The 27008-nt window shown below is 40.9% G+C and overlaps 1 protein-coding gene across 2 annotated transcripts in view; it reads right to left on the reverse strand.

The window, feature by feature from the left end:
* Positions 1–5394: 5394 nt before the first annotated feature.
* FBXW9 (F-box/WD repeat-containing protein 9) overlaps positions 5395–27008 on the reverse strand; it is a 38796-nt gene continuing 17182 nt past the window's right edge. For both annotated transcript variants that reach the window (XM_051211304.1, XM_012946465.3), the window contains 5 exons: positions 24841–24956; positions 23812–24388; positions 17407–17523; positions 16454–16624; positions 5395–6498 (listed from right to left, as the gene is read on the reverse strand). In XM_051211304.1, the coding sequence (XP_051071344.1) occupies positions 6397–6498; positions 16454–16624; positions 17407–17523; positions 23812–24388; positions 24841–24956 (1083 nt within the window). In that variant the 3' untranslated portion in view covers positions 5395–6396. The remainder of the gene's footprint in view (positions 6499–16453; positions 16625–17406; positions 17524–23811; positions 24389–24840; positions 24957–27008) is intronic.

Here is a 27008-nt window from a genome sequence, read left to right on the forward strand (position 1 = left end):
GGCCAGATCGTCTGCGAAGTCTAGATCATCCAACTGCATCTTAGATGTCCATTGTATCCCGCACTTTCATTCAGACGTTGACGTCTTCATGATCCAGTCGATCACCAGGAGAAAGAGAAAGGGTGAGAGTAAGCAACCTTGCCTAACACCGGTCTTCACTTTGAATGACTTTGTCAACTGTCCTCCATGCACGATTTTGCAGTGTAATCCATCATATGAGTTCTGTATGATATTGACTATCTTCTGAGGCACGCCGTAGTGTCGAAGAAGTTTCCATAGTGTTGTTCTGTCCACGCTATCAAATGCCTTTTCGTAGTCAATGAAGTTGATGTAGAGTGATGAATTCCATTCAATTGATTGTTCCACAATGATCCGTAGAGTTGCGATTTGGTCTGTACACGATCTATCCTTACGGAATCCTGCCTGTTGGTCACGAAGTTGGGCGTCTACGCAGTCCTTCATCCTGTTTAACAATACCCTGTTGAAGAATTTTCCTGGTATTGAGAGAAGAGTGATACCCCTGTAGTTATCACACTTGCTGAGATCGCCTTTCTTCGGTATCTTGATCAGAAGTCCTTCTTTCCAGTCTGTTGGTACTTGTTCCTCATCCCAAATCTTATTGAAGAGAATGTGGAGTATCCTTGCAGTTGCCGCTACGTCTGCTTTTAGTGCCTCTGCTGGGATGTTGTCCGGTCCTGCTGCTTTACCACTCTTGATTTGTCTGATGGCCATGCTGATTTCTTCAATTGTTGGTGGGCCAACATTAATTGGGAGGTCCGTGGGTGCTGCTTCGATGTTGGGTGGGTTCAGTGGAGCTGGTCGATTCAACAGTTCTTTGAAGTGTTCTACCCACCTGTTTTGTTGCTCTTCAATGTTGGTGATTACCTTGCCTTCCTTGCTTTTCACTGGTCGTTCTGGTTTGCGGCGATTTCCAGAGAGTTTCTTTGTCGTGTCATACAATTGTCTCATGTTTCCTTCTCTTGCAGCCTTTTCCGCCGTCGTTGCTAAATCTTCCACATATTTACGTTTGTCGGTTCTGATGCTCCTCTTCACTTGTTTGTTTTCTTTCACATGTTGAGTTATCGGTACAATAGTTTGCCTAATTTCTTGTTGTGTTTCTTCACTTATTCCGGAAGTTTTGAGTGATGACTCTAGTGCTGCGAAGAACTGTAGCTTTGAGGCGTCGCTTGTATTGTAGTTTAATCCTTTTTGGAGCAGGTGTTCTTCCGTATTTGTTAGTGGTTGTTTTGACAGATCTGTCAACAGGTGAAAGAAAACAACCAACTGACTCCACAAGAACAAAAGGCCTCGAAAGAACTCAGAAATAGAAAAGATATTATCATAATACCAGCGGACAAGGGATGCACCACAGTAATCATGGACAAAGAATACATCAACAAAGCCGAAGAACTACTCGAAGATAAGAGCACATACGAACTGATGGACACAAATCCCGTCAAAAAATTAGACAATCAAATCTCAAAGACTTTAAACAAGCTAGTCAAAGCAGGAGAAATAACAAAACAAGACCAATGGAGAATGAAATCCAGTGGACCAGTACTCTCTCGATTCTACGGTAGACCCAAAATACACAAACCAAACATTCCACTACGTCCAATAGTAGCACTCCCCGGAACGCCAACATACAATTTGTCAAAAGAAATTTCACGAATACTGAGACATCTAGTAGATTCAGCCAAACACTCAATCAAATCCCCTACACAATTCCTGGACCAAATTAAGGATATTCAAATCAACAACGACGAACTCATGATATCCTTCGACGTAACAGCACTGTTCACCTCAATTGAACCACAGCTAGCAAAAGAAACTATATCCCTGCTACTCAACAACGACACAAATCTCACCAAATACACGACGCTTCAAATTAAAAGTATACTGGAACTCATCGATTTATGCCTAACAACATATTTTCAATTCAACAACAAAATCTACGAACAAACAAAAGGGACACCAATGGGATCACCAATATCAGGACTGATCGCAGAAGCAGTGATGCAAAGACTAGAAGCCACGATATTACCAGTGATCAAGCCAAAAATTTAGATTCGCTACGTAGACGACACCTTTGTCATCGTCAAAAAGGATGAACTGGAAAACACATACAAACTGATCAACAACGTTTTCAACGACATCAAGTTTACAATGGAACAGGAGTCAAACAACCGACTGGCATTCTTGGATATATTGATCACTAGAACCGATACAGGAAAACTGGAAACTCAAGTATATAGGAAACCGACTCATACAGATCAAATCCTCAATTACAACAGCAACAACCCAAGAGCTCACAAAATCAACTGCGTACACACATTGTTCAAGAGGGCGAGGACACACTGCAACACACTGGCAGCACGAAAAAATGAAGAGAAATACCTGAAGGACATATTTCAAAAGAACGGCTACCCAATCAACTTCATCAAAAAGCACCAACAGCACACAGCATCAGAACCCAAGTCAAGCACAAAAATCAACAAAAGGATCACCCTACCGTACATACAAGGAATATCAGAAACCACAACGAGATCATCACTTACTGGTCGCCAAGATGAAAATGAAACTCAAGAAGCACTGGACAACGGGGCAGACAGTATCACAAAAGTTCAACACGGCCTTTCTCCAGGATACTAACAAACTCAACAAATTCAAGATAGACCTCAGCAACAAGTTCCAGGCCTTTCATGATCTACTCAATGGAGAAGGAACTACTGTGGAGAGCAACTGGAAGGGGATCAAAGAGGCAATCACTTCAACATGTCATGAGGTCCTGGGTCACAAGAAGCACCACCACAAGGAATGGATCACTGTTGATACACTGGATAAGATTCTAGAAAGGAGGAACAAGAAGGCAGCGATCAATACCAGCCGAACAAGAGCAGAAAAAGCCAAGGCACAAGCTGAATACACGGAAATAAACAAACAAGTGAAGAGGAGCATCAGAACCGACAAACGTAAATATGTGGAAGATTTAGCAACGACGGCGGAAAAGGCTGCAAGAGAAGGAAACATGAGACAATTGTATGACACGACAAAGAAACTCTCTGGAAATCGCCGCAAACCAGAACGACCAGTGAAAAGCAAGGAAGGCAAGGTAATCACCAACATTGAAGAGCAACAAAACAGGTGGGTAGAACACTTCAAAGAACTGTTGAATCGACCAGCTCCACTGAACCCACCCAACATCGAAGCAGCACCCACGGACCTCCCAATTAATGTTGGCCCACCAACAATTGAAGAAATCAGCATGGCCATCAGACAAATCAAGAGTGGTAAAGCAGCAGGACCGGACAACATCCCAGCAGAGGCACTAAAAGCAGACGTAGCGGCAACTGCAAGGATACTCCACATTCTCTTCAATAAGATTTGGGATGAGGAACAAGTACCAACAGACTGGAAAGAAGGACTTCTGATCAAGATACCGAAGAAAGGCGATCTCAGCAAGTGTGATAACTACAGGGTATCACTCTTCTCTCAATACCAGGAAAATTCTTCAACAGGGTATTGTTAAACAGGATGAAGGACTGCGTAGACGCCCAACTTCGTGACCAACAGGCAGGATTCCGTAAGGATAGATCGTGTACAGACCAAATCGCAACTCTACGGATCATTGTGGAACAATCAATTGAATGGAATTCATCACTCTACATCAACTTCATTGACTACGAAAAGGCATTTGATAGCGTGGACAGAACAACACTATGGAAACTTCTTCGACACTACGGCGTGCCTCAGAAGATAGTCAATATCATACAGAACTCATATGATGGATTACACTGCAAAATCGTGCATGGAGGACAGTTGACAAAGTCATTCAAAGTGAAGACCGGTGTTAGGCAAGGTTGCTTACTCTCACCCTTTCTCTTTCTCCTGGTGATCGACTGGATCATGAAGACGTCAACGTCTGAATGAAAGTGCGGGATACAATGGACATCTAAGATGCAGTTGGATGATCTAGACTTCGCAGACGATCTGGCCCTTCTATCCCAAACGCAACAACAGATGCAGGAGAAGACAAACAGTGTGGCAGCAGCCTCAGCAGCAATAGGTCTCAATATACACAAAGGGAAAAGCAGGATTCTCCGATACAACACAGAATGCACCAATGCAATCACAATTGACGGAGAAGATTTGGAAGATGTAAAAACCTTTACGTATTTGGGCAGCATCATTGATGAACAGGGTGGATCTGATGCAGATGTGAAGGCGCGGATCGGCAAAGCAAGAGCAGCATATTTACAACTGAGGAACATCTGGAACTCAAAGCAACTGTCAACCAACACCAAGGTCAGGATTTTCAATACAAATGTCAAGACAGTTCTACTGTATGGGGCAGAAACCTGGAGAACTACAAAAGCCATCATCCAGAAAATACAGGTGTTTATTAACAATTGTCTACGCAAAATACTTCAGATCCATTGGCCGGACACTATTAGCAACAACCTACTGTGGGAGAGAACAAACCAGATCCCAGCGGAGGAAGAAATCAGGAAGAAGCGCTGGAAGTGGATAGGACACACATTGAGGAAAGCACCCAACTGTGTCACAAGACAAGCCCTCACATGGAATCCTGAAGGTCAAAGGAAAAGAGGAAGACCAAAGAACACATTACGCCGAAAAATGGAGATAGACATGAGAAAAATGAACAAGAATTGGATGGAACTAGAAAAGAAGGCCCAGGATAGAGTGGGTTGGAGAATGCTGGTCAGCGGCCTATGCTCCATTGGGAGTAACAGGCGTAAGTAAGTAAGTAAGTAAGTAACAACGAGACTGCTGAAAACCTTCGGGATAGGTGTGGCACACAAACCAACAAAATCATTACAATCAATCCTATGCAAACCAAAAGATGAAATAACAAAGGAAAACAAATCAAACATCATCTACAAAATAAATTGTACCAACTGCGACAAACACTACATCGGACAAAGCGGACGCCCCTCCACCTACGCCTACACGAACGTCAATTAGCAGTCAAACGCCATGATATCTCTTCACTTATATCAATACACGTGGATAACTACGGACATTCATTCGATTGGGAAAATGTAGAAATCTTAGACAGAGGAAACTCCAAAAACACCAGAGAATTTTTAGAAGCTTGGCACTCAGGTCAATCAGCAATCAACAAACATATTGAAATCAATCCAATTTATCAACCAATCAGGAAAATCATGCATAAATATAGGAACAAAAATCAAACCAATGGGAGACACAACCAAAACAAAGAAGTAAACAATGATAAATTTAAGGTCAACAAGAACCAATCAACATCGAGGTGCACAGAACAAGCTGTGAAACACATATGGAGAAATTCGAACACTTCACTTCAATCTGAAGTTTGTGCTGATGATGTCGTTCAGAAGAACGATGAAAGCTCCACGACCAAACCATCCAGCTCAGAGAAGAAAACAGCACCAAAATCATCCACCTGAGCTATAAATCTTCTCCACCATCTCACTATTGACAATGTTTTACAGCTCACACTCAAGAAGCACGAGAACTTTGAGGTATAAATTGTATATTTGAAAAATTCCCATGTGATAAATTAGGACGCCATATATAAGCGAACAATATTGTTTTCGATTGGATCGTCATCAGGCTTTACTCTAAGATACAGTAATATTTATATGCATATACGAAATTATTGAACCAATCAAGGTAGTTTGTGAGGCAATGATAACAGTGTAATAAATATACATAATAGGTAAGAGGTACAAAGTGATAGTGATAACAGGTGTACTAGTTGTGATAAGAATAATAAGTTTCATAATGAGAAATAGGTCAATGATTGAAAAATGTAGACACTGAAATAATATTCATGAAATTATAAGATTATGTAATAAGTGTTCAGATAATTGAACAATGAAGCGTGTATAAAAAAAGGTGGGAGGTGGTGAAGAAAAATAAGCGAACAAAGAGTATGGAAAATAATCACAAATAAAACCACTTAAGGCCAAGGGAGAGACAAAAATGTTACAAATTGCTTATGAATACAAAGACTTGGATTGTTAGCTCGAATTCCTATAGCTTCTGAAATTTGTAAGAGATGAGATCGAACCCCATAAGGAAAATTGGTAGGAATACGATAGTAATTTCGTATATACATATAAATAATACTGTATATTGGAGTAAAGCCTGATGAAGATCAAATCGAAAACAATATTGTTCGCTTACATATGTTGTTCTAAATTGTCTGTAAAAAGACTAATTCAAAGTGCTCACCATATAAAAAGTTTAAATCGCCTCATGCTACTGCACAACTAAACTCAAATTTATATTAGCATATGAAAGATAAAAACACTAAAAATTCTTCAACATAAAAATGATATTAGTTTCCAAGAGAAAACATGTTGATCGATTAACGTTAACATTCGTGGCTTAGTATGAAGTAGTCAGTGAATTAATTCTCTCTACACAAGACCAAACATAAATTGAGCCATTCCCAGAACCAACCACCAAAACATCATTATGATATTCCAGCTGCAAAAAAGTGAATAAAAGAAATTGTTTTCATGAGAAGACTTATGGGTCGTTTGAAAACTGATCATATTAATAATAAGAATCTGCTCTTCAGTCCGTGAAACCACAGCGACTTAATAATGAGTTTTTTCCACAATCATTGAAGAGCAGTAAATTCAAATCATAAGATTAAAGTGTGTCTGAAACGATTCATTGTTTATTTTTAATAACTCCTTAAAATCACATAGTTAAAAACATGATCGATTGTATATGTTCGGTACTCCAGAAAACAACAAAGTTAAGACCACGTTAGATGATCATTTACCATTTGCCCCTATAGTGTTAACAGTTATCATAGTTGGATTATTTAATCTTATCAAAGAATAATTCATCTAAAAATGCAGTCCTCAGATTAGGCTAAGATAACTTTAAAAACCTGTGTGAATTCACAGTAATTGGGAATAAACACTGTGAAGAACATATTTTTGACTACCTAAAAATATGTCATACTCGAAGTGAAACAAACAAGGGACAAAGTTATGGAAAAATGTGGTCAAGACATGTCAGCTTACTAAAATAAAAACATAACGAGAATTCTGAGATAAAAAAGGTCGGTGAAGACCAACATAAAAACACTTTTGTGCTTGACGATACTTATTTTCTCGTACACCCACAACTCAACGACAGTCTGTTATATACTAACAACTTGCTAAACGATTTCACTATAATCGTCACTAAACAGGCTGTTTTCGAAACAGACATCAGAAGGGAATCGTGCCAATCTTTGAGATTTTTTTAAACAAGGAGTTGGGTACAGTACATTAACAATTTACTTTAAGCTCGATCCAATAGGGCCATGAACAGACCTGTTTACTTGTTTGGGTTACACCAATCATGATAAAACACAGATGTGAAAAACCTCGGAGTTAGGACAAATAACTTACTGGTACATTGTATATTGTCTACATAAACTTACTCTCAGCTAAGATAACATTTTCACCTGATATTATATAAAACATCAGTATAATTCAGAAGAAAAAATTAAATGAGAAGATGGAGAAATTAGTAAACAATCATATGTAAATATTTAATTTTCTGGAAGCACACCATTATTCACTTGCATTCACGGATAATTTCCCAGATGAAGGATGGGTGTAGTTTCATTAGTCAGCATCAGTCGGTCAGTCAGTCAGTCAGTCAGTAACAACGTAGAACTTCGTACGTACGTACATCAGTTAGAGTTGCCACACCACATTAGCACAGAGATGCACTTGTCGATTCAAATCCCGTAGTGGTAGAGGTAATAAGAGTATAAGCAGTAATCAGGAAAATTAGTGTTTGGAGATGTTATTTAAAGAGTATAATACAGTGAAGTAAATTTGGGAAGAGGAAAAAAGGGACATGAAGAATTCAGAAGATTAGAATTTGGAGAACACAGAGAGTGGATGCACCTGCGCCATTGCAAACGATTTTGAGCCATGTCATTCAGGGTCTCTAACCATCGGTTGCTATCATCTCGCGGTCCCCAACCAGGTAGTTTACACCTACCAACATGACTCAGCTCACTTGTCAGTGACTTCATGGACTTGTGCCACCTATGATCAAATACTAGTAACCTACGGATATCCTCTACTCTTACCGGCCATGTTTCACAGCGATAAAGTAGGATGGAACGAACTGCTGCGCAGTAAAAACACATCCTTTAGTTGATAGACGGATATCTCGCCTACGCTATAAATGACGCAAGTTGGCAAAAGCTAGTCGAGCCTTCTGTATCCATGCTGAGATTTCGTCACACACTAAACCACAAGGGCTGATGAGACTTCCAAGATAAGTGAAGCGGTCGACACACTCAACTACTTCACTCCCTATCACTAGTCCGTGTGTCGATGTAACCCAATCCCGAAGCAACATTTTACATTTCGAGGGAGAGAATCGCATCCCGAACATGCTTGCATTGTTGCTTAGAGTGGTCAGAAGACTCTGCATTTTGTCAGCGTCTTCACCAAATAAAACTATGTCATCTGCATATTCCAAGTCAACAAGTGACCCTCCTGGTAGAAGTTCAACCCCTGTAAATTTAGATGAGGCAAGTGTTATCTCTAAAAGTACGTCAATGACAAAGTTGAACAAGAATGGGGAGAGTGGACAGCCCTGACGAACACCACTTGAGGTAATCAATTCTGATGACAGTTCGCCATAAGCTCTCACTCGACCAGTTGCGTTCGAGTAGAGAGCCTTTACAAGGTTAATGTACTTCTTTGGTACTCCTTTCAGTGACAACAACTGCCATAGAACCTCACGATCAACAGAGTCGAATGCCGCCTTGAGGTCGATAAATACTACCATTGTGGGGTGTCTGTGTTCTAGAACCTGACGTAGTGTGAATATCTGGTCTATACAACCACGTCCAGGTCGAAAACCAGCCTGGTTTTCTCTAGTCTGTTCTTCACGAGCTTTAGTTAGGCGTCGAAGTATTATTGAGGCTAATATTTTAGACACTATATTAGTCAAACTGATTCCTCTGTGATTGTCACAAGAGGACTTTTGTCCTTTCTTATAGACTGGCACAATCAGTGATTGAGACCAGTCAGATGGGAATACGTCCAGTTCCCAAATTCTACCTAAGACCTCGGTTAATCTCATTGCTAATACTGGACCACCATACTTAAAAATCTCAGGAGTAAACCTGTCAGGGCCTGCTGCTCTCCCTCGTTTCAGATTTCCTATGGCTTTTTCAACTTCGTAAAGGGACGGAGGACCTACATTAACTTTCCATTCAGGTTGACTAGAGATCGTGGGAAACCGAAGTGTGGCTGAAGGCCAGTTGAACTGATCCCTAGTGTTCTGCCCATCGATCCAATCTCCTGGATTGAGAATGTATAATATGTTCATCTTTCTCTGAGATTGTTTCGCTAACAGTCGGGTTCCTAATACCGGTTTCCCTAACGAGTCTGAACAATTGTCTGCTATTACCTATTGCCGCTGCCTTTTCCATCTCTCTTGCTTTCGCTACCCACCACTGTTCGCGATCATTGCGTAGACTTCTTGTCAGCTTGCGCTTAAGCTGACTCCGCTCTTCATTATGTTCAGAGCCAGGTGGAATGAGTTTCCGAGCATCTATCAGTGCGATAGATGCTGCTGAGATCCAGTGTTGCTTCCTAACCTTCTGGTTTACCTTACTAGCAGATATCACTGATGTTTCCACAGCTTTTCGGATATCATTCCATGCTGCATCGGGGTGGGCATCACATACATGGCTGCCTAACTGTTTTCCTAGTTGTTCCTGAAATATACTCTTAGCTTGACTATCATTAAGTAGGCCTCTAAGAGGTTTACTTGCAGCGTCTTTCCTACGTCCAGTAAGACGCAAACAAATACGCGCTCGTACTAGAGCATGATTTGAATCTAAGCATGTGCTCCAGAATGAGCGACTGTCTTCTATCGAGCCCCTCCATCGGTAGCTGATAGCGATGTGATCTATTTGGGTCCAACGTCGGGACGAATTAGGTGGTCGCCATGTTAAAAGATGTTTTTCCTTATGCTTAAAGTTAGTATTTGCAAGGAACAGGCGGTTATCTGAGCATAGCTGCAACAGATGGTCGCCATTATCTGTTCTTTGAGCCGCGACACCATAAGATCCGCCTAGGTGTCTTTCCCTTTCGCTTAGTTTACCTACTTGAGCATTAAAGTCACCGGTCATTATTACTACATCAGAGCGCCTAGCTTTTCGGAAAAGGTCGGAGAGCTTTCTGTAAAACTCATCTTTTACATCATCCGAGCTGCAGTCAGTGGGAGAATAGGCAGAAACGACGAAGAGCCAACGACGAGTGTCCCTATCTTTTCGGATCCTTACACTTCCGTTTAGTCGGACAGCGCACAAACGACTGTCTACTGGTAACCAGTCTAAGAGAGCTAGTTCTGCCCTACAACTCAATGCTATACCTACGCCGGCGAGGCCACGGGAAGCAGAATCAGGGCTTCCAGATACACGAAGCGTAAATCGAGTCGGTTCTTTATTTTGGCATGGTGAGGTTAAATGAATGACGCTACTCGGATCCTGTATACGCGTTTCGGAGACGCAGCACACATCGATGGCGCGAGATTCGAAAGTCCTAGCTAAGGAAGCCTGCTGTCCTATTTGGCAAAGTGTTCGTACGTTAAAAGCTCCTACGTGTAGTTTAGAGCGTGGTTTCAGGAGACCAGGAATAGCCTTCCACGTACTCGAATCGTTTGCCCTAGCGGTGCGAGGTGATAAAGAGACGTGAGGAGGGTTAGTCGGGGAGATAAGAGAGGTATTAGGAGGTGTAGGAAGGATTTGAATGTGACCAACTTGGTCTCGTGTGCTGTTACGGGTATGAGGGCTGGTGTCACTTCCCGGCTGCCCACACCGTGGAAGGGTATTTCTTGAGGAACCTGAAAAGGAAATTGGATTAGTGTTGGTCTTGACGACCTGGGAGCGTGACCGCAGAGCCCAAGGGACAACTGCTTGAGGCCGGTCGCACACGGCCTTTTTGTGGAAGGTTTTTGACGTGTTAGCTCCGTTCTTCAAAGGGCCTTACCGCCGGAGACGGAAATCCATGAGGTAAGGTGAGGTGTGACATTTTTAGGGTCGACCTTTTCTAACCCCACCCCTCCTTGTGGGAAGGCAGCATCGCTGTCATGCTGGTCGTCCGAGGGAAACACCTTACTGCTGTCACACCTCTCTGCAGTCAGCAGTACGACTTCGCCCTCAGACCTTGAGTTGCTGCTTTTAGTCTTACCGTTCACCAATCGACCTGCCTGGCATGGTAGAACCTGCAGGAACATATGTTCCAGCCAATATAGCTCGGTTGGGTCATCATGATAGGCAAGCCCGACCACCGCATCAAGGTAGCAGCAGTTAGTAAGAAATGATGTTGTGAAAGAAATTGAATAACTTAATGAGATATGGAGTAAATGAAAACATCAGAGGGTCCGCGGATGACTACTATTTTTAGGATATCGGATATATTACTGCTCTGAATTCTCATATTACGACGCAGCTTATTTATTTTATTTATTTATTTTAACACATAGATATTGGTACAACGAGGCACCAAATACATATGCGCCACACAAATCTGATTCGATATGTGTGAGGGCTGTGATACTGCCCGGGTGCCCGAACCGAAGCATTCGACAAGTCCCCAAAGCAGAACAAGGCTGAGCAGGAACGTAATTATATTCCAAGTAAACAAGAATAAATGGAAATAAAAATCACAAGAAAAATAGTATATTTATAACTTTTACACAAGGAGATTCTAGAGTATTCTCCAAGTATCTACTAGTGCTGATGGATTAAGAAATAGCTAATCAGCGTGCCTAAACACAATACAACACAGAACACGCTTTAATCCAGTACTATATCCTGGTAACAATTACCGCAGTTCAAAAAAATAATGGACAGCCTTGTACTGATTTGAAATTCCAATGGATAGACTGAAACATGACGGGAAATATTTAAGGTTGACGAGCAAATAACAAGATCAAGACGACAGTCGATACATAAGTTATTCCATTACTGATTACAGCTACTTTATTTATCGATTAAAACAAATAGTTAAGCGATAATAACAGAGATCGCAATATCGTACTGAAAATAAATAAATTAGCGTCTGTAAACTAAAGGCAAATCATATACTCTAAATTGTAAATTATCCTAACAACAGTAGATAAATAGATTGAAACAATGTGACGAAAACATGATTGATTATTTTCGTAGACTCAGCTACATAGCCATAAAATTATCTTTTATGAATTGCAACTGAGAAACCACGAATTACTAATTTTCAGTAAAAATGACGGCCTACGATCCGACTTTTTGAGAATTCATTAAATCAGGGTTATAAACACCTCCCGACCGTGGGTGGGGTTATAAAAGGTCGATCCTAAAAATGCACATCCCGCCTTACCCCACGGATTTCCGTCTCCGGCAGTCAGGTTCCAACACGTACGGAGGTAACATGCAAATTACGACAAAATCGTGTGTGACCGGCCACAAACAGTTGTCCCTTGGGTACTGCGGTCACACTCTCAGATCATTAATACCACTTCTAACCTGATTCCCTTTTCAGGTGCCTCTAGAAGATCCCTTCCACGGTGTGGGCAACCGGAAAGTGAAAACCTCCCTCAAACATCTCTAGCAGTACTTGAGATTACTGTATTCATAATCAATCTCCCCCTTCAATTCCTGTTATTCCTCCTGCGTCGACTTTCAACTATAAACTTCCTCCTCAATTGTCATCATAATCAATGATTCTAGTGCGCGAATTGCTATCCCAGGTTTTCTGAAACCGCTCCAAACTACACGTTAGAGCCTTCAACGTACGCACCCCACGTCGAGTTGCTGGGTATGTTAAAAAATAAAATGCGCGAAATGAGAATAAAAAGCAGTATATAAGTGACGAAGCACAAAGAAAATAAAAACGCATCTTATCAGATGATTGAGAATACAATTGGACTGAAAAAGCGTTGAAGCAATAAAAATTTTCCCAGTCGTGGATATCATTGATTTGTGTGAGGACTAGGATACTGCACAAGTACCTAAACCGTAGAAGGTACCTTACTTCGAGCCTTTGGACTAAACGTCTGATCCAAACGACAGTGGAGCAACCCTCTTTCGATCAATAGTTTCATTTGAACAATTGAGCTTTACTCAATTTATGTTTGCTTTTTATCAGTGTCCGATCATTGAGTAATAACTTTTCTCTAGCTCTTCAGTCTTTTGTTACTATAAACGTTGTAGAGAGCCCTTCCACATAAGATATATATTTGTTTTTTTTATATAATCTCCTAAGTTTTACATCCTTACTATTGTATACTGATGTGTGTTCAAAACTTCCAACCAAACTCATATACATAATTCCAATACATTTTGTAATTATGATTTGTGAACACTATAGGTTGTAAGCAGTTGACGAAAATCTAACGAGATAGAGTAAATTTATGTTCTGTTCAAATCTTTGTTCGTGGTCTCTTCACGATGATAAAGAAAAGCATGTGGTTAGTTTCCTCGAATACAATGGTTTTTATTTTAATAATAACTGATATCATCCATATTAAGTTCGTTTTAATTATGTAAAAACAGAAACTTCGTTTATAGTTACTTTGTAGCTTTAAAAATTCACATGGCTTTAGTTATCTTGTTAGCGGTCTGCACTCTATAATGTTCTTCCACCGAACATTTAGATGTAGCGATGGATGAAGTAGCTATTTATTTTGCAATGGACGCAGAAAAACCACACTAAGAAGACCCATTAGAATTGGACTCAGTCACGAGAAAGCTAAAAGTAGAATCCAGGAACAACTGAGGTCACACTTAAGTAGTCCTGAAAACGAGGCCGACCCAGATGTTGCTTAGGAAGATATACAAACAGCTGTGGAAACAACAGCAACATCTATTAGTAATTTAAACCAAAGGGTTATGGAAAACTAATGAATTTCTACTAGGTTTATTGCACTGATAGATTCTCGTAAACTCATCCCGTCAGGCTCTGAAGACAATGAAGAATGAGAACAAATCAGATCTACGTTAACCAAAAGTCTAAGGAACGACCGTGAGCAGTGGTGGGCAACGAAAGCAAAAAGATGGAATAGGCAGAGGCTGTAGGTAACACTAGACAGCTCTTCAGACTAATAAAAGAAACTAATTAAGAAGTCATGTGTAAGTGAGACGATCTCGAAAAAGACGACAATCTTATCTGCTCCCAGCCCAGACGTTTAGAATGGTGGGCGGAACACTAAGAAACAGTTCAGCTGGTCCTCAGCTACCCTGTGCATCTACTCAACATTCCCAGACAGCCTGAATGGAACATTGAAGTGGGTCCCCAACTCTAGCTGAAGTTCAAGAGGCTATAGCTAATCTGAAACGAGGAAGAGCAGTTGGTCCAGATGGATTGGCTCCAGAGGTCTTTAAGTGTGGTAGTTCAATTTTAGCGATTAGGCTGAGTAATATTTTAGATAAAATCTGGGAGTTGGACGTAATCGCATCTGACTGGTTGCAATCACTGATTGTCCCAATACATAAGAGAGGGTTAAAATCATCCTGTGATAACCATAGAGGGATTAGTTTAACTAATATAGTATCTAAAATACCAGCCTCGATAATTATCGGGCACCTAGCTAAGACTCGTGAACTGCAAACACGAGAGAATCAAGCTGGCTTCAGACATGGTCGTGGCTGCATCGACCACATATTCACCATTCGTCAGGTTTGAGAACACAGGCATGCTTATCGGCGTCCGACAATGGTGGTCTTTCTTGACTTAAAAGCAGCATTTGACTCTGTAGACCGAGAGGTTCTGTGGCAGTGTGTGTCATTGAAAGGTGTAGCTAAGAAGTGCATATGTAGTGCGTGCTACTTATATTGATATAAGTAGTATATAATGTGAGTCAAAAGAACGTAACGTCTGGCAGCAGAAGATGGAGAAGATCAAGAAAAGAAGAGCGAGAAAACAATCGAATTTGTAAGAAATCGCATGAACAATGAAATGCGAGACAATGGATTGATGTTTACAAAAGCAACAGTCCGGTTTGATATGATAGAATAATATTTTGCAAATTAACGATTTACTATATGGTTTTTCTATTTTACCAAGTAATTCTGTAATTTGTCCTGAATACAATTTGGTTGTCCTCACCCGTGTTCTCCTTCACTACACATAAACCTTGTGAAGGCTCTTTACTCGAACACTACCAGTTTAGTCGGAGGTTATGGCGAACTGTCTTCTGATTTTTCAACCTCAAGTGGTGTCCGTCAAGGCTGTCCACTATCTCCATTTTTGTTCAATTTCATCATAGACCTACTGATGGAAACAATGTTCTCGTTGACTGAATTTTCGGGAATTGATCTCCTACCAGAAGGTCCGTTTATCGACTTAGAATACGCAATGATATAGTTCGGTTTGGTGAAGACGCTGATAAAATGCCCAGGAGGTTTGTGATGCGTTTCTCTCGCTCTAATTGCGAATTGTTGCTTCAGGACTGGTCCGTGTCAACACCTGAACTAAGGCTAGGGAGTGAAGTAGTCGAACGCGTTGACAACTTCGGTTATCTTGAAAGTCTGATCAGCCGTAATGGGTAGGTGTCCGACGAAATCTGCACAGACTCGAAAAGCTCGCTTGGCTTTTGCCAACTTACGTCACCTATGGCGAAGGCGAGATATCCGTCTCTCAATTAAGGGACGAGTATACTGCGCAGCAGTTCGATCTGTTCTACTTTACGGCTGCGAAACGCGACCATTGAGGGTAGAAGATTCTCGTAAGCTACTAATATATATCACTACCATTGAAGTAAGTACTATTAATCCGGTGTTAATCTTGCTGTGTTAATGAGGTGTGGCAACGTGGACCGATGCATATGTTTTCGTGATCCTATGTTGTGACTGACTGGGTGATGAAACATCTAATCAGGTAAACGAAGATGTTTTGGTATACAGTATTACCATGTCAACATATAATAAAAAATTAACACTGCTTTAATTTATTCTATTTGTTGAATAGTAATGTTTCAAAATAAAAATGATTTAAGCTACTTTGGTGTGTAACAAAAAGTTAGGTAGCTAACAGACGAACGTCCGTGAGCATGAGCAAGTAACAAGTCGAGTATGCTAAATTAGTTGTACCAAGATATATGACAAAACCTAAACTCATTCACAAACTATTTAATTGAGACTATACATTCACATCCGAAAGAAAACTTTGGAGTAATCAAGTAGATACTCATAAAGTGTGACAAAATCGCTATAAATCGATATCACTTAATAAACTTCGAATTATTGTATTAACATTTGAAAAAAAACTGTAACAGAAGCTTTGTGTAACTGAGAAGTCGACTTTTCGTTAGCTTACGTGAAATTTTAGATATAAGATGGCAACAAAACAAAAATGTCGGTCGATTTATCTTTTAGTATACATTACAAATGGAATACGGAATAAAAAATTAGATTTTTACATACACTTGTAGGAAGAGCATTAATTTTCTCAGCCAGAGGTCGTTTACTCAATGGCTTCACTGGATTGGTTGGATGATATGCTTCCACAGAACCATGCAAACCAGCAGCGAATATACATCCTAGTGTAGCCTTGAGGCCGCCGAAACCACGATTCCATCCAGAAAGTTGGTTAGTCTAAATAATATTAAAGAATTCAGTAGTAAGTGATATACGCACAAGAACAGTGGAGTAGCATATTGAATTTTTAGCTGATAAAGATCAAACACAATGGCCAATATCATGTGGTTTTTGTTTTCTAACACATGATCAATTTAAAATTATAGTTGAACTCAATATTTCCATTGTATTGATCTATTTATTGGTGTAATGTAGCGTTTGGTATACAATTATTCAAGATAGTCGACATAAATAGGGAAAACAGACGACAGAATTTAATTAACTTCGCGAAAATTCGCTACTTTTTGTTCAGGCAATTAAGCTATCTTCGGAGACTATCCAGTGAGTTTAGTATATCCTACAATGCAGCTGGCGCAAGTCATACAATTTACAGTATTACTTATTCATATGATCGCCTAAAAAATTCATTCAAACTACTTGAGCTGCGATGTATCGAAGAATCAGCAACTCGACGATCGTATAACACTCCACAGTTGTCTGGGTCGATAGAAGTTTAAAACCTCACAAACTTCCAATCTTTCCGAAGTTAACACTACAAACCTGACCTCAAAGTAGGTCAATAGATAGTTTCACTACACTCTGATGGCGCTTTGAGGCCACCAAAGATATTATTTTCTAATGAACCTGATTACGGGAAGGTCAAGTAGGTATTTAACTTTAGTTGAACAAAACCAATACGTGCACACAAATCTAAATTTTTGCCACCCAACGAATCTGGTTAAACCAACAAAAGTGCATTAGTAATGTTCATAATTGAGACACTACTAGTCAAAGCTTACATATACACAGTTGAACTGGTTTTTTCGAATGTCGAACACGTGAATTCGATTCGGTGGTTCAGCAACCCATAATTCATACTTATCCAAGAGAGACAGCTTTCTTGGGTAACGACTGAGCTGAAATGTTAAGATGGATGAGAAGTTACTATGGCTATCATATATAAATGCGTAAAATCTAGTCTTGTGAAATAAAGTACTCAAAAGAGTAATACATTATTGGAGAAAATAGATCAGACCACATGATGTACCGAAATTAACCTGATATAGTACTGAAATATTTGACATCTATACATAAAAAGTACTATAGAATGACAGAGTTTAACTAATATGATGTCTGGAATATAACCCTCAATAATACTTCTATGCCTAACTAGAGTTCGTGAAGAGCGAACCCGAGGAAACTAGGTTGGCTTCAGACCTAGAGGTCGATTTACAGACCAAACATTTACCCTTCAGCAGGTTCTGAAATATTGGTACTTTTCGACGTCTGATAATAGTTGTATTCCTTGATCTTCATATGGAGTTCAACTCCGTTGATCGTGAGATTCTGTTGCAGTGTTTGACGCTAAAAGGTGTATCAGAGAGGTATATTAATGATATTTCTTCCAATTGAACACTAGATTCGCTTCTTAAGCTCTTCTAGTAACGCCCAGACTAAATCTACACAGCGACTCGAACACGAGAGAAAAAGCGCGAAACATGGAAGTAAACGCTTTACTCCAAAGGTTCGTTTTTGTACAGAAAATCTAGGGTTTTTATATTATTTTAGATGTCCTTGGGTTTCCGGAAAATTCTGGAATGCTATTTACATAGTAGAAGTATGAGTATTTATCCAATCAGAAACTCGGCATGCGACTTTTCATTTTCTAGATGTTTTTGGCAGAACTTCTAGTGAATGCTGATTGAAGTACTTGAGCGTATCAACAGCTTCACTTGTCTTGGTAGTCTTATCAGTCCTAATGACACGGTGTCTAACAAAATCTGTACATGGATTTAGAAAGCGCGATTGACTTTTTCCAACTTCTATCATATGTGGTGTTGGGGAGTAATACATATCAACTAAAGAATGAGTTTACTGTGCAGCAGTTTGATTTATTTTACTTTATGAGTGTGAAACATGACCATTAAAAAGAGAGGACATTCGTAGGTCACACGAAGCATTGCTCGTGAATTTTCAGAACCACCTAAGTAAACAATACCTGGTTAGGAATAAGACACCAGATAAACATAGTAAATCAATAGATAGGTTAGTAAATCTTCATCAAATGAGGTGTTTGAGACATGTGTTACGTATCCCCAATCTCGACGGAGAGTGTTTTCTCTTCTAGAAGCAGGCTGGAAGAAAGTTAGGGGCGGCCGAGTCAAAACATATTATCAGTCCATGAAGTCACTGACAATCGGAATGAGCCATATCAATGGGTGTAGACCACCTCAGTCAGTCAGTCAGTCAGTCAGTCAGTCAGTCAGTAACAACGTAGAACTTCGTACGTACGTACATCAGTTAGAGTTGCCACACCACATTAGCACAGAGATGCACTTGTCGATTCAAATCCCGTAGTGGTAGAGGTAATAAGAGTATAAGCAGTAATCAGGAAAATTAGTGTTTGGAGATGTTATTTAAAGAGTATAATACAGTGAAGTAAATTTGGGAAGAGGAAAAAAGGGACATGAAGAATTCAGAAGATTAGAATTTGGAGAACACAGAGAGTGGATGCACCTGCGCCATTGCAAACGATTTTGAGCCATGTCATTCAGGGTCTCTAACCATCGGTTGCTATCATCTCGCGGTCCCCAACCAGGTAGTTTACACCTACCAACATGACTCAGCTCACTTGTCAGTGACTTCATGGACTTGTGCCACCTATGATCAAATACTAGTAACCTACGGATATCCTCTACTCTTACCGGCCATGTTTCACAGCGATAAAGTAGGATGGAACGAACTGCTGCGCAGTAAAAACACATCCTTTAGTTGATAGACGGATATCTCGCCTACGCTATAAATGACGCAAGTTGGCAAAAGCTAGTCGAGCCTTCTGTATCCATGCTGAGATTTCGTCACACACTAAACCACAAGGGCTGATGAGACTTCCAAGATAAGTGAAGCGGTCGACACACTCAACTACTTCACTCCCTATCACTAGTCCGTGTGTCGATGTAACCCAATCCCGAAGCAACATTTTACATTTCGAGGGAGAGAATCGCATCCCGAACATGCTTGCATTGTTGCTTAGAGTGGTCAGAAGACTCTGCATTTTGTCAGCGTCTTCACCAAACAAAACTATGTCATCAGCATATTCCAAGTCAACAAGTGAACCTCCTGGTAGAAGTTCAACCCCTGTAAATTTAGATGAGGCAAGTGTTATCTCTAAAAGTACGTCAATGACAAAGTTGAACAAGAATGGGGAGAGTGGACAGCCCTGACGAACACCACTTGAGGTAATCAATTCTGATGACAGTTCGCCATAAGCTCTCACTCGACCAGTTGCGTTCGAGTAGAGAGCCTTTACAAGGTTAATGTACTTCTTTGGTACTCCTTTCAGTGACAACAACTGCCATAGAACCTCACGATCAACAGAGTCGAATGCCGCCTTGAGGTCGATAAATACTACCATTGTGGGGTGTCTGTGTTCTAGAACCTGACGTAGTGTGAATATCTGGTCTATACAACCACGTCCAGGTCGAAAACCAGCCTGGTTTTCTCTAGTCTGTTCTTCACGAGCTTTAGTTAGGCGTCGAAGTATTATTGAGGCTAATATTTTAGACACTATATTAGTCAAACTGATTCCTCTGTGATTGTCACAAGAGGACTTTTGTCCTTTCTTATAGACTGGCACAATCAGTGATTGAGACCAGTCAGATGGGAATACGTCCAGTTCCCAAATTCTACCTAAGACCTCGGTTAATCTCATTGCTAATACTGGACCACCATACTTAAAAATCTCAGGAGTAAACCTGTCAGGGCCTGCTGCTCTCCCTCGTTTCAGATTTCCTATGGCTTTTTCAACTTCGTAAAGGGACGGAGGACCTACATTAACTTTCCATTCAGGTTGACTAGAGATCGTGGGAAACCGAAGTGTGGCTGAAGGCCAGTTGAACTGATCCCTAGTGTTCTGCCCATCGATCCAATCTCCTGGATTGAGAATGTATAATATGTTCATCTTTCTCTGAGATTGTTTCGCTAACAGTCGGGTTCCTAATACCGGTTTCCCTAACGAGTCTGAACAATTGTCTGCTATTACCTATTGCCGCTGCCTTTTCCATCTCTCTTGCTTTCGCTACCCACCACTGTTCGCGATCATTGCGTAGACTTCTTGTCAGCTTGCGCTTAAGCTGACTCCGCTCTTCATTATGTTCAGAGCCAGGTGGAATGAGTTTCCGAGCATCTATCAGTGCGATAGATGCTGCTGAGATCCAGTGTTGCTTCCTAACCTTCTGGTTTACCTTACTAGCAGATATCACTGATGTTTCCACAGCTTTTCGGATATCATTCCATGCTGCATCGGGGTGGGCATCACATACATGGCTGCCTAACTGTTTTCCTAGTTGTTCCTGAAATATACTCTTAGCTTGACTATCATTAAGTAGGCCTCTAAGAGGTTTACTTGCAGCGTCTTTCCTACGTCCAGTAAGACGCAAACAAATACGCGCTCGTACTAGAGCATGATTTGAATCTAAGCATGTGCTCCAGAATGAGCGACTGTCTTCTATCGAGCCCCTCCATCGGTAGCTGATAGCGATGTGATCTATTTGGGTCCAACGTCGGGACGAATTAGGTGGTCGCCATGTTAAAAGATGTTTTTCCTTATGCTTAAAGTTAGTATTTGCAAGGAACAGGCGGTTATCTGAGCATAGCTGCAACAGATGGTCGCCATTATCTGTTCTTTGAGCCGCGACACCATAAGATCCGCCTAGGTGTCTTTCCCTTTCGCTTAGTTTACCTACTTGAGCATTAAAGTCACCGGTCATTATTACTACATCAGAGCGCCTAGCTTTTCGGAAAAGGTCGGAGAGCTTTCTGTAAAACTCATCTTTTACATCATCCGAGCTGCAGTCAGTGGGAGAATAGGCAGAAACGACGAAGAGCCAACGACGAGTGTCCCTATCTTTTCGGATCCTTACACTTCCGTTTAGTCGGACAGCGCACAAACGACTGTCTACTGGTAACCAGTCTAAGAGAGCTAGTTCTGCCCTACAACTCAATGCTATACCTACGCCGGCGAGGCCACGGGAAGCAGAATCAGGGCTTCCAGATACACGAAGCGTAAATCGAGTCGGTTCTTTATTTTGGCATGGTGAGGTTAAATGAATGACGCTACTCGGATCCTGTATACGCGTTTCGGAGACGCAGCACACATCGATGGCGCGAGATTCGAAAGTCCTAGCTAAGGAAGCCTGCTGTCCTATTTGGCAAAGTGTTCGTACGTTAAAAGCTCCTACGTGTAGTTTAGAGCGTGGTTTCAGGAGACCAGGAATAGCCTTCCACGTACTCGAATCGTTTGCCCTAGCGGTGCGAGGTGATAAAGAGACGTGAGGAGGGTTAGTCGGGGAGATAAGAGAGGTATTAGGAGGTGTAGGAAGGATTTGAATGTGACCAACTTGGTCTCGTGTGCTGTTACGGGTATGAGGGCTGGTGTCACTTCCCGGCTGCCCACACCGTGGAAGGGTATTTCTTGAGGAACCTGAAAAGGAAATTGGATTAGTGTTGGTCTTGACGACCTGGGAGCGTGACCGCAGAGCCCAAGGGACAACTGCTTGAGGCCGGTCGCACACGGCCTTTTGTGGAAGGTTTTTGACGTGTTAGCTCCGTTCTTCAAAGGGCCTTACCGCCGGAGACGGAAATCCATGAGGTAAGGTGAGGTGTGACATTTTTAGGGTCGACCTTTTCTAACCCCACCCCTCCTTGTGGGAAGGCAGCATCGCTGTCATGCTGGTCGTCCGAGGGAAACACCTTACTGCTGTCACACCTCTCTGCAGTCAGCAGTACGACTTCGCCCTCAGACCTTGAGTTGCTGCTTTTAGTCTTACCGTTCACCAATCGACCTGCCTGGCATGGTAGAACCTGCAGGAACATATGTTCCAGCCAATATAGCTCGGTTGGGTCATCACGATAGGCAAGCCCGACCACCGCGTCAAGGTAGCAGCTTCGGTCGGGGTGTAGACTATCTAGTTGGGATTTGCATGATAATCACAACCAGTGGTCAGAGACTTTCAACGACATATCTCAAAATCGTTGGAAATAACACAAGTCCATCCACTATTTGTCTTCCCTCAGATTCTAAGCTTCTGAATTCCTCATGACCCCCCTAATTTGTACTTTTTTGAATCATATTTTCGATGCCTGACCACTTCTATCACCAATAATAATGTTACCACCTCCACTTTTCTAGAATTCACTCTAATAATTTCATCTCGCTGGGCTAATGGGGAGTAGGGATTTGAAACGATGTAAATACGTACTAGGTTCCAAGTTGCGACTGGCTCCAAAGGATTGGTGGATCTTATTCATAATGGGAAATCGTTATGAACAACACAACATGAGATCATGGAAAAAATAACAACAGGAAATGAGAATGAATTTAAGTGAATGAAACATTGAGATAAACTGTCTAGTAAAATTAAAGAATATCGTTTCGACTAATAGAAGTGGAATCCACAATAAACATCTCCTAGTTAGTGTGTTCACTAATATTTGAAATTAGCATAAATCGCAACTGGTACTGCGTTATGTTAGCTGTCACTTGTAGAACGACCATTTATTTCTACCCAACTGTGTGTACTCTTTTTATCGGCTTATTAGGTAGAATCGGTCGGGCTTACGCTGCGTCAATTTATTATGAGGATTTCATGACACTCATCAATTAAATCATGACATCATTTCGGCAAAGTTTTGTGATGGAAATTTGTCATTCCAATTCATGCTTATTCAATTGTCAGATGCATGAAAACTAAAATATGCTGGATAGAAATCCGAATGTAAAAGTAATCAACATCCTAATAAGCCCAACATAATTTAACCACTACTCTAAAATCTAGAATTAAATAAAAATAATCACAGTACATGTGTTACTGCGACTGAGAATTAATTTATATAATATCAACCTTCAGGTTTAATCTGGTTGAATGATTTTTGTGACATCAATCGTTTACTATATTAAAAAGCCAATCTGTTTTCTTTGCAAGGCACGACGATAAAACATTCAATTATTGAGATAAAAATGAATCTTATTTGATCACTAGGACTTCTATTTTTGTTCTAAGAGTATTTGACTCGTAACTAAAATGGCGAACCTGATGTTCGACATCAAGTGCACGAACTGAGCTACCATTACAGCATATTAGGAAAGTTTTTTAACTAGTCAATAGCAAAGAAACTGTTATGATGAAATGGAAGATATTTCTCACCTTGTGTTTGTGAACCGGTTGAGAAAAATTTCTCATATCCCAACCAGCAATATATTGATCACTGCTGCCAGTGATTAGGTGAACGTTAGAAAATGATTGTTTTGGCGAATGGTTTAGGTCAGTAGGTGGTGAATTAGTTTGTATATTCAGTTGGTCACAACTTATTTCGTCTGAATTACACTTTGCGGGAAATGATACAGGACTGGGTTCACGACTGTCCAGTACAACAGTTTCCATTTCAAATGGATCAATCATACAGTCTTCAAAATTTTCTTCACTTGCTGTTACAGATGACAACTCTGAATGATAATCATATTCTACATATATCTGGTCACAGTTATCACCGCTACCACTAATACAGTTTTTCATAGAAGAAGTACAGCTTCTTGAAACAGCTGAACGCAAACCATTTTCATATATAGCATCTATGCAAAGAACAGCGTTTTTATGACACAAACGATTCGATGGATTTTGTTCAAACGAACGTATATCCAATAGATAAACATTTCGATCATGTGTACCAACTGCCAAAGTATTGGAATCCAAAAAGCTTGAACACAGTACAGGAGTTCCTAATCTGTAGGTAGTAAATGAATGGACAAAACGCACTATCGTCTACTACAAAGATTCAATAGAACAGTAATGCGATGATAGGGGATAATACAAATTTATGAGCAGTTATATTCATCTTAAAAGGTAATAAACACTCCTATTAACCCAATTGTGCTAACCAACAAGTAACATTTATTAATCAATCTGTGCAATATAACTTTTAGATCATAAATTTCAAAACGTGATACTTTCAAAACGTGTTGGCATCGAATAAACAATAATAAAGCACAGTGGATTAAAAAAACTTATCTGACAGTAGCGAAACACAGAATGCACTCAGACGATTAGATTATCACTGACTTCAAGTACTATGCACAAGCTGACTTTTTATGATGTAAAAAACTAAAAAAATTATAATGAAGGAACAAAGTGACTATAAAAAACAACCTATTATCATTTACTTTTCGTAGCACTTACTGATAAATTGATTGGAATGCGAGGCCAGAATTTGTCAACCTCCAAACTCTTAAAGCACCATCCCATGAACCTGTTATGACAGAATCATCTGTTGAATTGATAGTCCATATCCAACCCTGAAATATAATTATCAACTTAAATGAAGTATTTATTTATTTGAACACATGAAGATTTGTCCAGGTAGGCACCAAATATATGCGCCACACAAAACAATGAGAATCGTAAGAGAAAAAAAAGGAAAGTAAGGAGCGTAAAAGTAAAACAAGAACAATAACGAACAGATTAGTATAAGGTAGTGTAATAATAAAAATGATAATAATAATAATAATAATAATAATAGAGGAAACGGAAAGGTGCAATCAGAAGAAATCACACAGTTAGAGAAGATACAACCACTTTTTATGAAGGAAGTAAACGAAGGTAACAGCAAGATCGCCACTCCTTCTATTCAGAGTCATTTCTCATAGCGTCTCTAGCCACTGTGTTGCACCATCTCTCGGACCCCAACCAGAGAGTCGTGAAGGACAAACAGAAGCCAGCCCTTTGCAGCTTCCTTTCATACCATGACACCATGTCATGCACTGACCACCTCTCCGCATTTTCTGACCAGTCTCAGCGTCGTCAAGTAATGCACGACGTGGAATTCGCTAATACGACACTCGAAGAACATTTCCAAGCCACCGAAGTCAGTGTTTCAAGATAGTGACACCAATTGGATTATCGTCTCTGTGCCCGAACACATGATGCTGAATTTCTGCATTACTGACATGATGTTGCCACTGGCTGTCAGCAATCCTTCGGAGACAGCAATGATCGAACACAGATAGTCATGTAACATCCTCAACTCGGAGAGACCAGGTTTCACAAGCATAGAGTAGAACTGCTCTCACCGACGCGTTGTAGATCCGACCGTTTACAGCCAGACTAACATCACGAAGGCGCCAAAGATGGCCCAGATTGGCATAAGCCGCTCTGGCTTTCACTATACGTGCATTGATCTCATCACTCACACCCCCACCAGCACTTATGCAGCTACCCAGATACACGAACTTCTCGACTACGTCTATCTGCTCACCATCCAGGGTGAGTACAGGATTGGAATCCTGCCAGTCTTGTAGAAGTACTTTGCACTTCGAAGGTGCAAAGCACATACCATACCTACGGACACTGATTGTCAACTGATTAAGTGCGGATTGCATGCCTTGGGCATTATCGCACAGTAAGATAATATCGTCCGCATACTCAATGTCGAGAAGTCTTTCTCTAGGTAACAGATCCACACCACCATTACTTACATTCATCAGAGCTGTTTCCAGAATGTCATCGATGTCAAAGTTGAAGAGGAATGGTGAGATTGGGCAACCCTGCCTAACCCCACTGCTCGAATGGAACAATGGAGAAAGGTGGTTGTATGCCCTCACTCTGCCTGAGGTGTTTGTATATAGGGCTTTTAGGATGTTAATAAACTTCCCAGGCACACCCTTCTTCAATAGACAATCCCAGAGAACAGTCCTGTCCAACGAATCGAAGGCAGCCCTGATGTCAAGAAACACTACGATTGTTGGCCTTTGAAAAGTATGGCGGTGTTCTAACATTTGGCGGAGGGTGAAGATATGATCAATACATCCTCGACCAGAACGAAACCCAGCCTGCTCCTCGCGAGTCAATCTTTCTCGGGTTTTGAACAATCTACGAAGTATGACGGAAGCCAATAGTTTGGACGCAATCGGAAGTAGACTTATCCTCCGATAGTTGTTACAGGAACGACGTGAACCCTTTTTAAAGATAGGGAGAACTATCGACTCATTCCATGACGTTGGCACACTCTCAAGTTCCCAAACCTTTGTAAACAACGTCGTCAATTCCTTAGTCAAAAAGTCACCACCATCTTTAAAAAGAGCCGGAGGTAAGTCATCTGGGCCAGGTGACTTGTAACGCTTCAAGAGTTGGAGTTCCTTGCGGACATCCTTCTCGTTTGGTGGATCAGTCGTCACCGGCCATGGAGAGCAGCACAGTCTGACCGATATTGCCGGAGCGGCAGGCCAGTTGAACTACCCTTCAGAAAATTCTGCCTATCGTCCAAGATGTTCAAGAATGTTAGTGATTGGCATCCCATCAACCTCGCAGATTGTTTGACTCACACCATACTACTTGCTGCAAGTGTCTCG

Source organism: Schistosoma haematobium, chromosome ZW (genome assembly GCF_000699445.3).
Source record: "Schistosoma haematobium chromosome ZW, whole genome shotgun sequence".
Classification (NCBI taxonomy): Eukaryota; Metazoa; Platyhelminthes; class Trematoda; order Strigeidida; family Schistosomatidae; genus Schistosoma; species Schistosoma haematobium.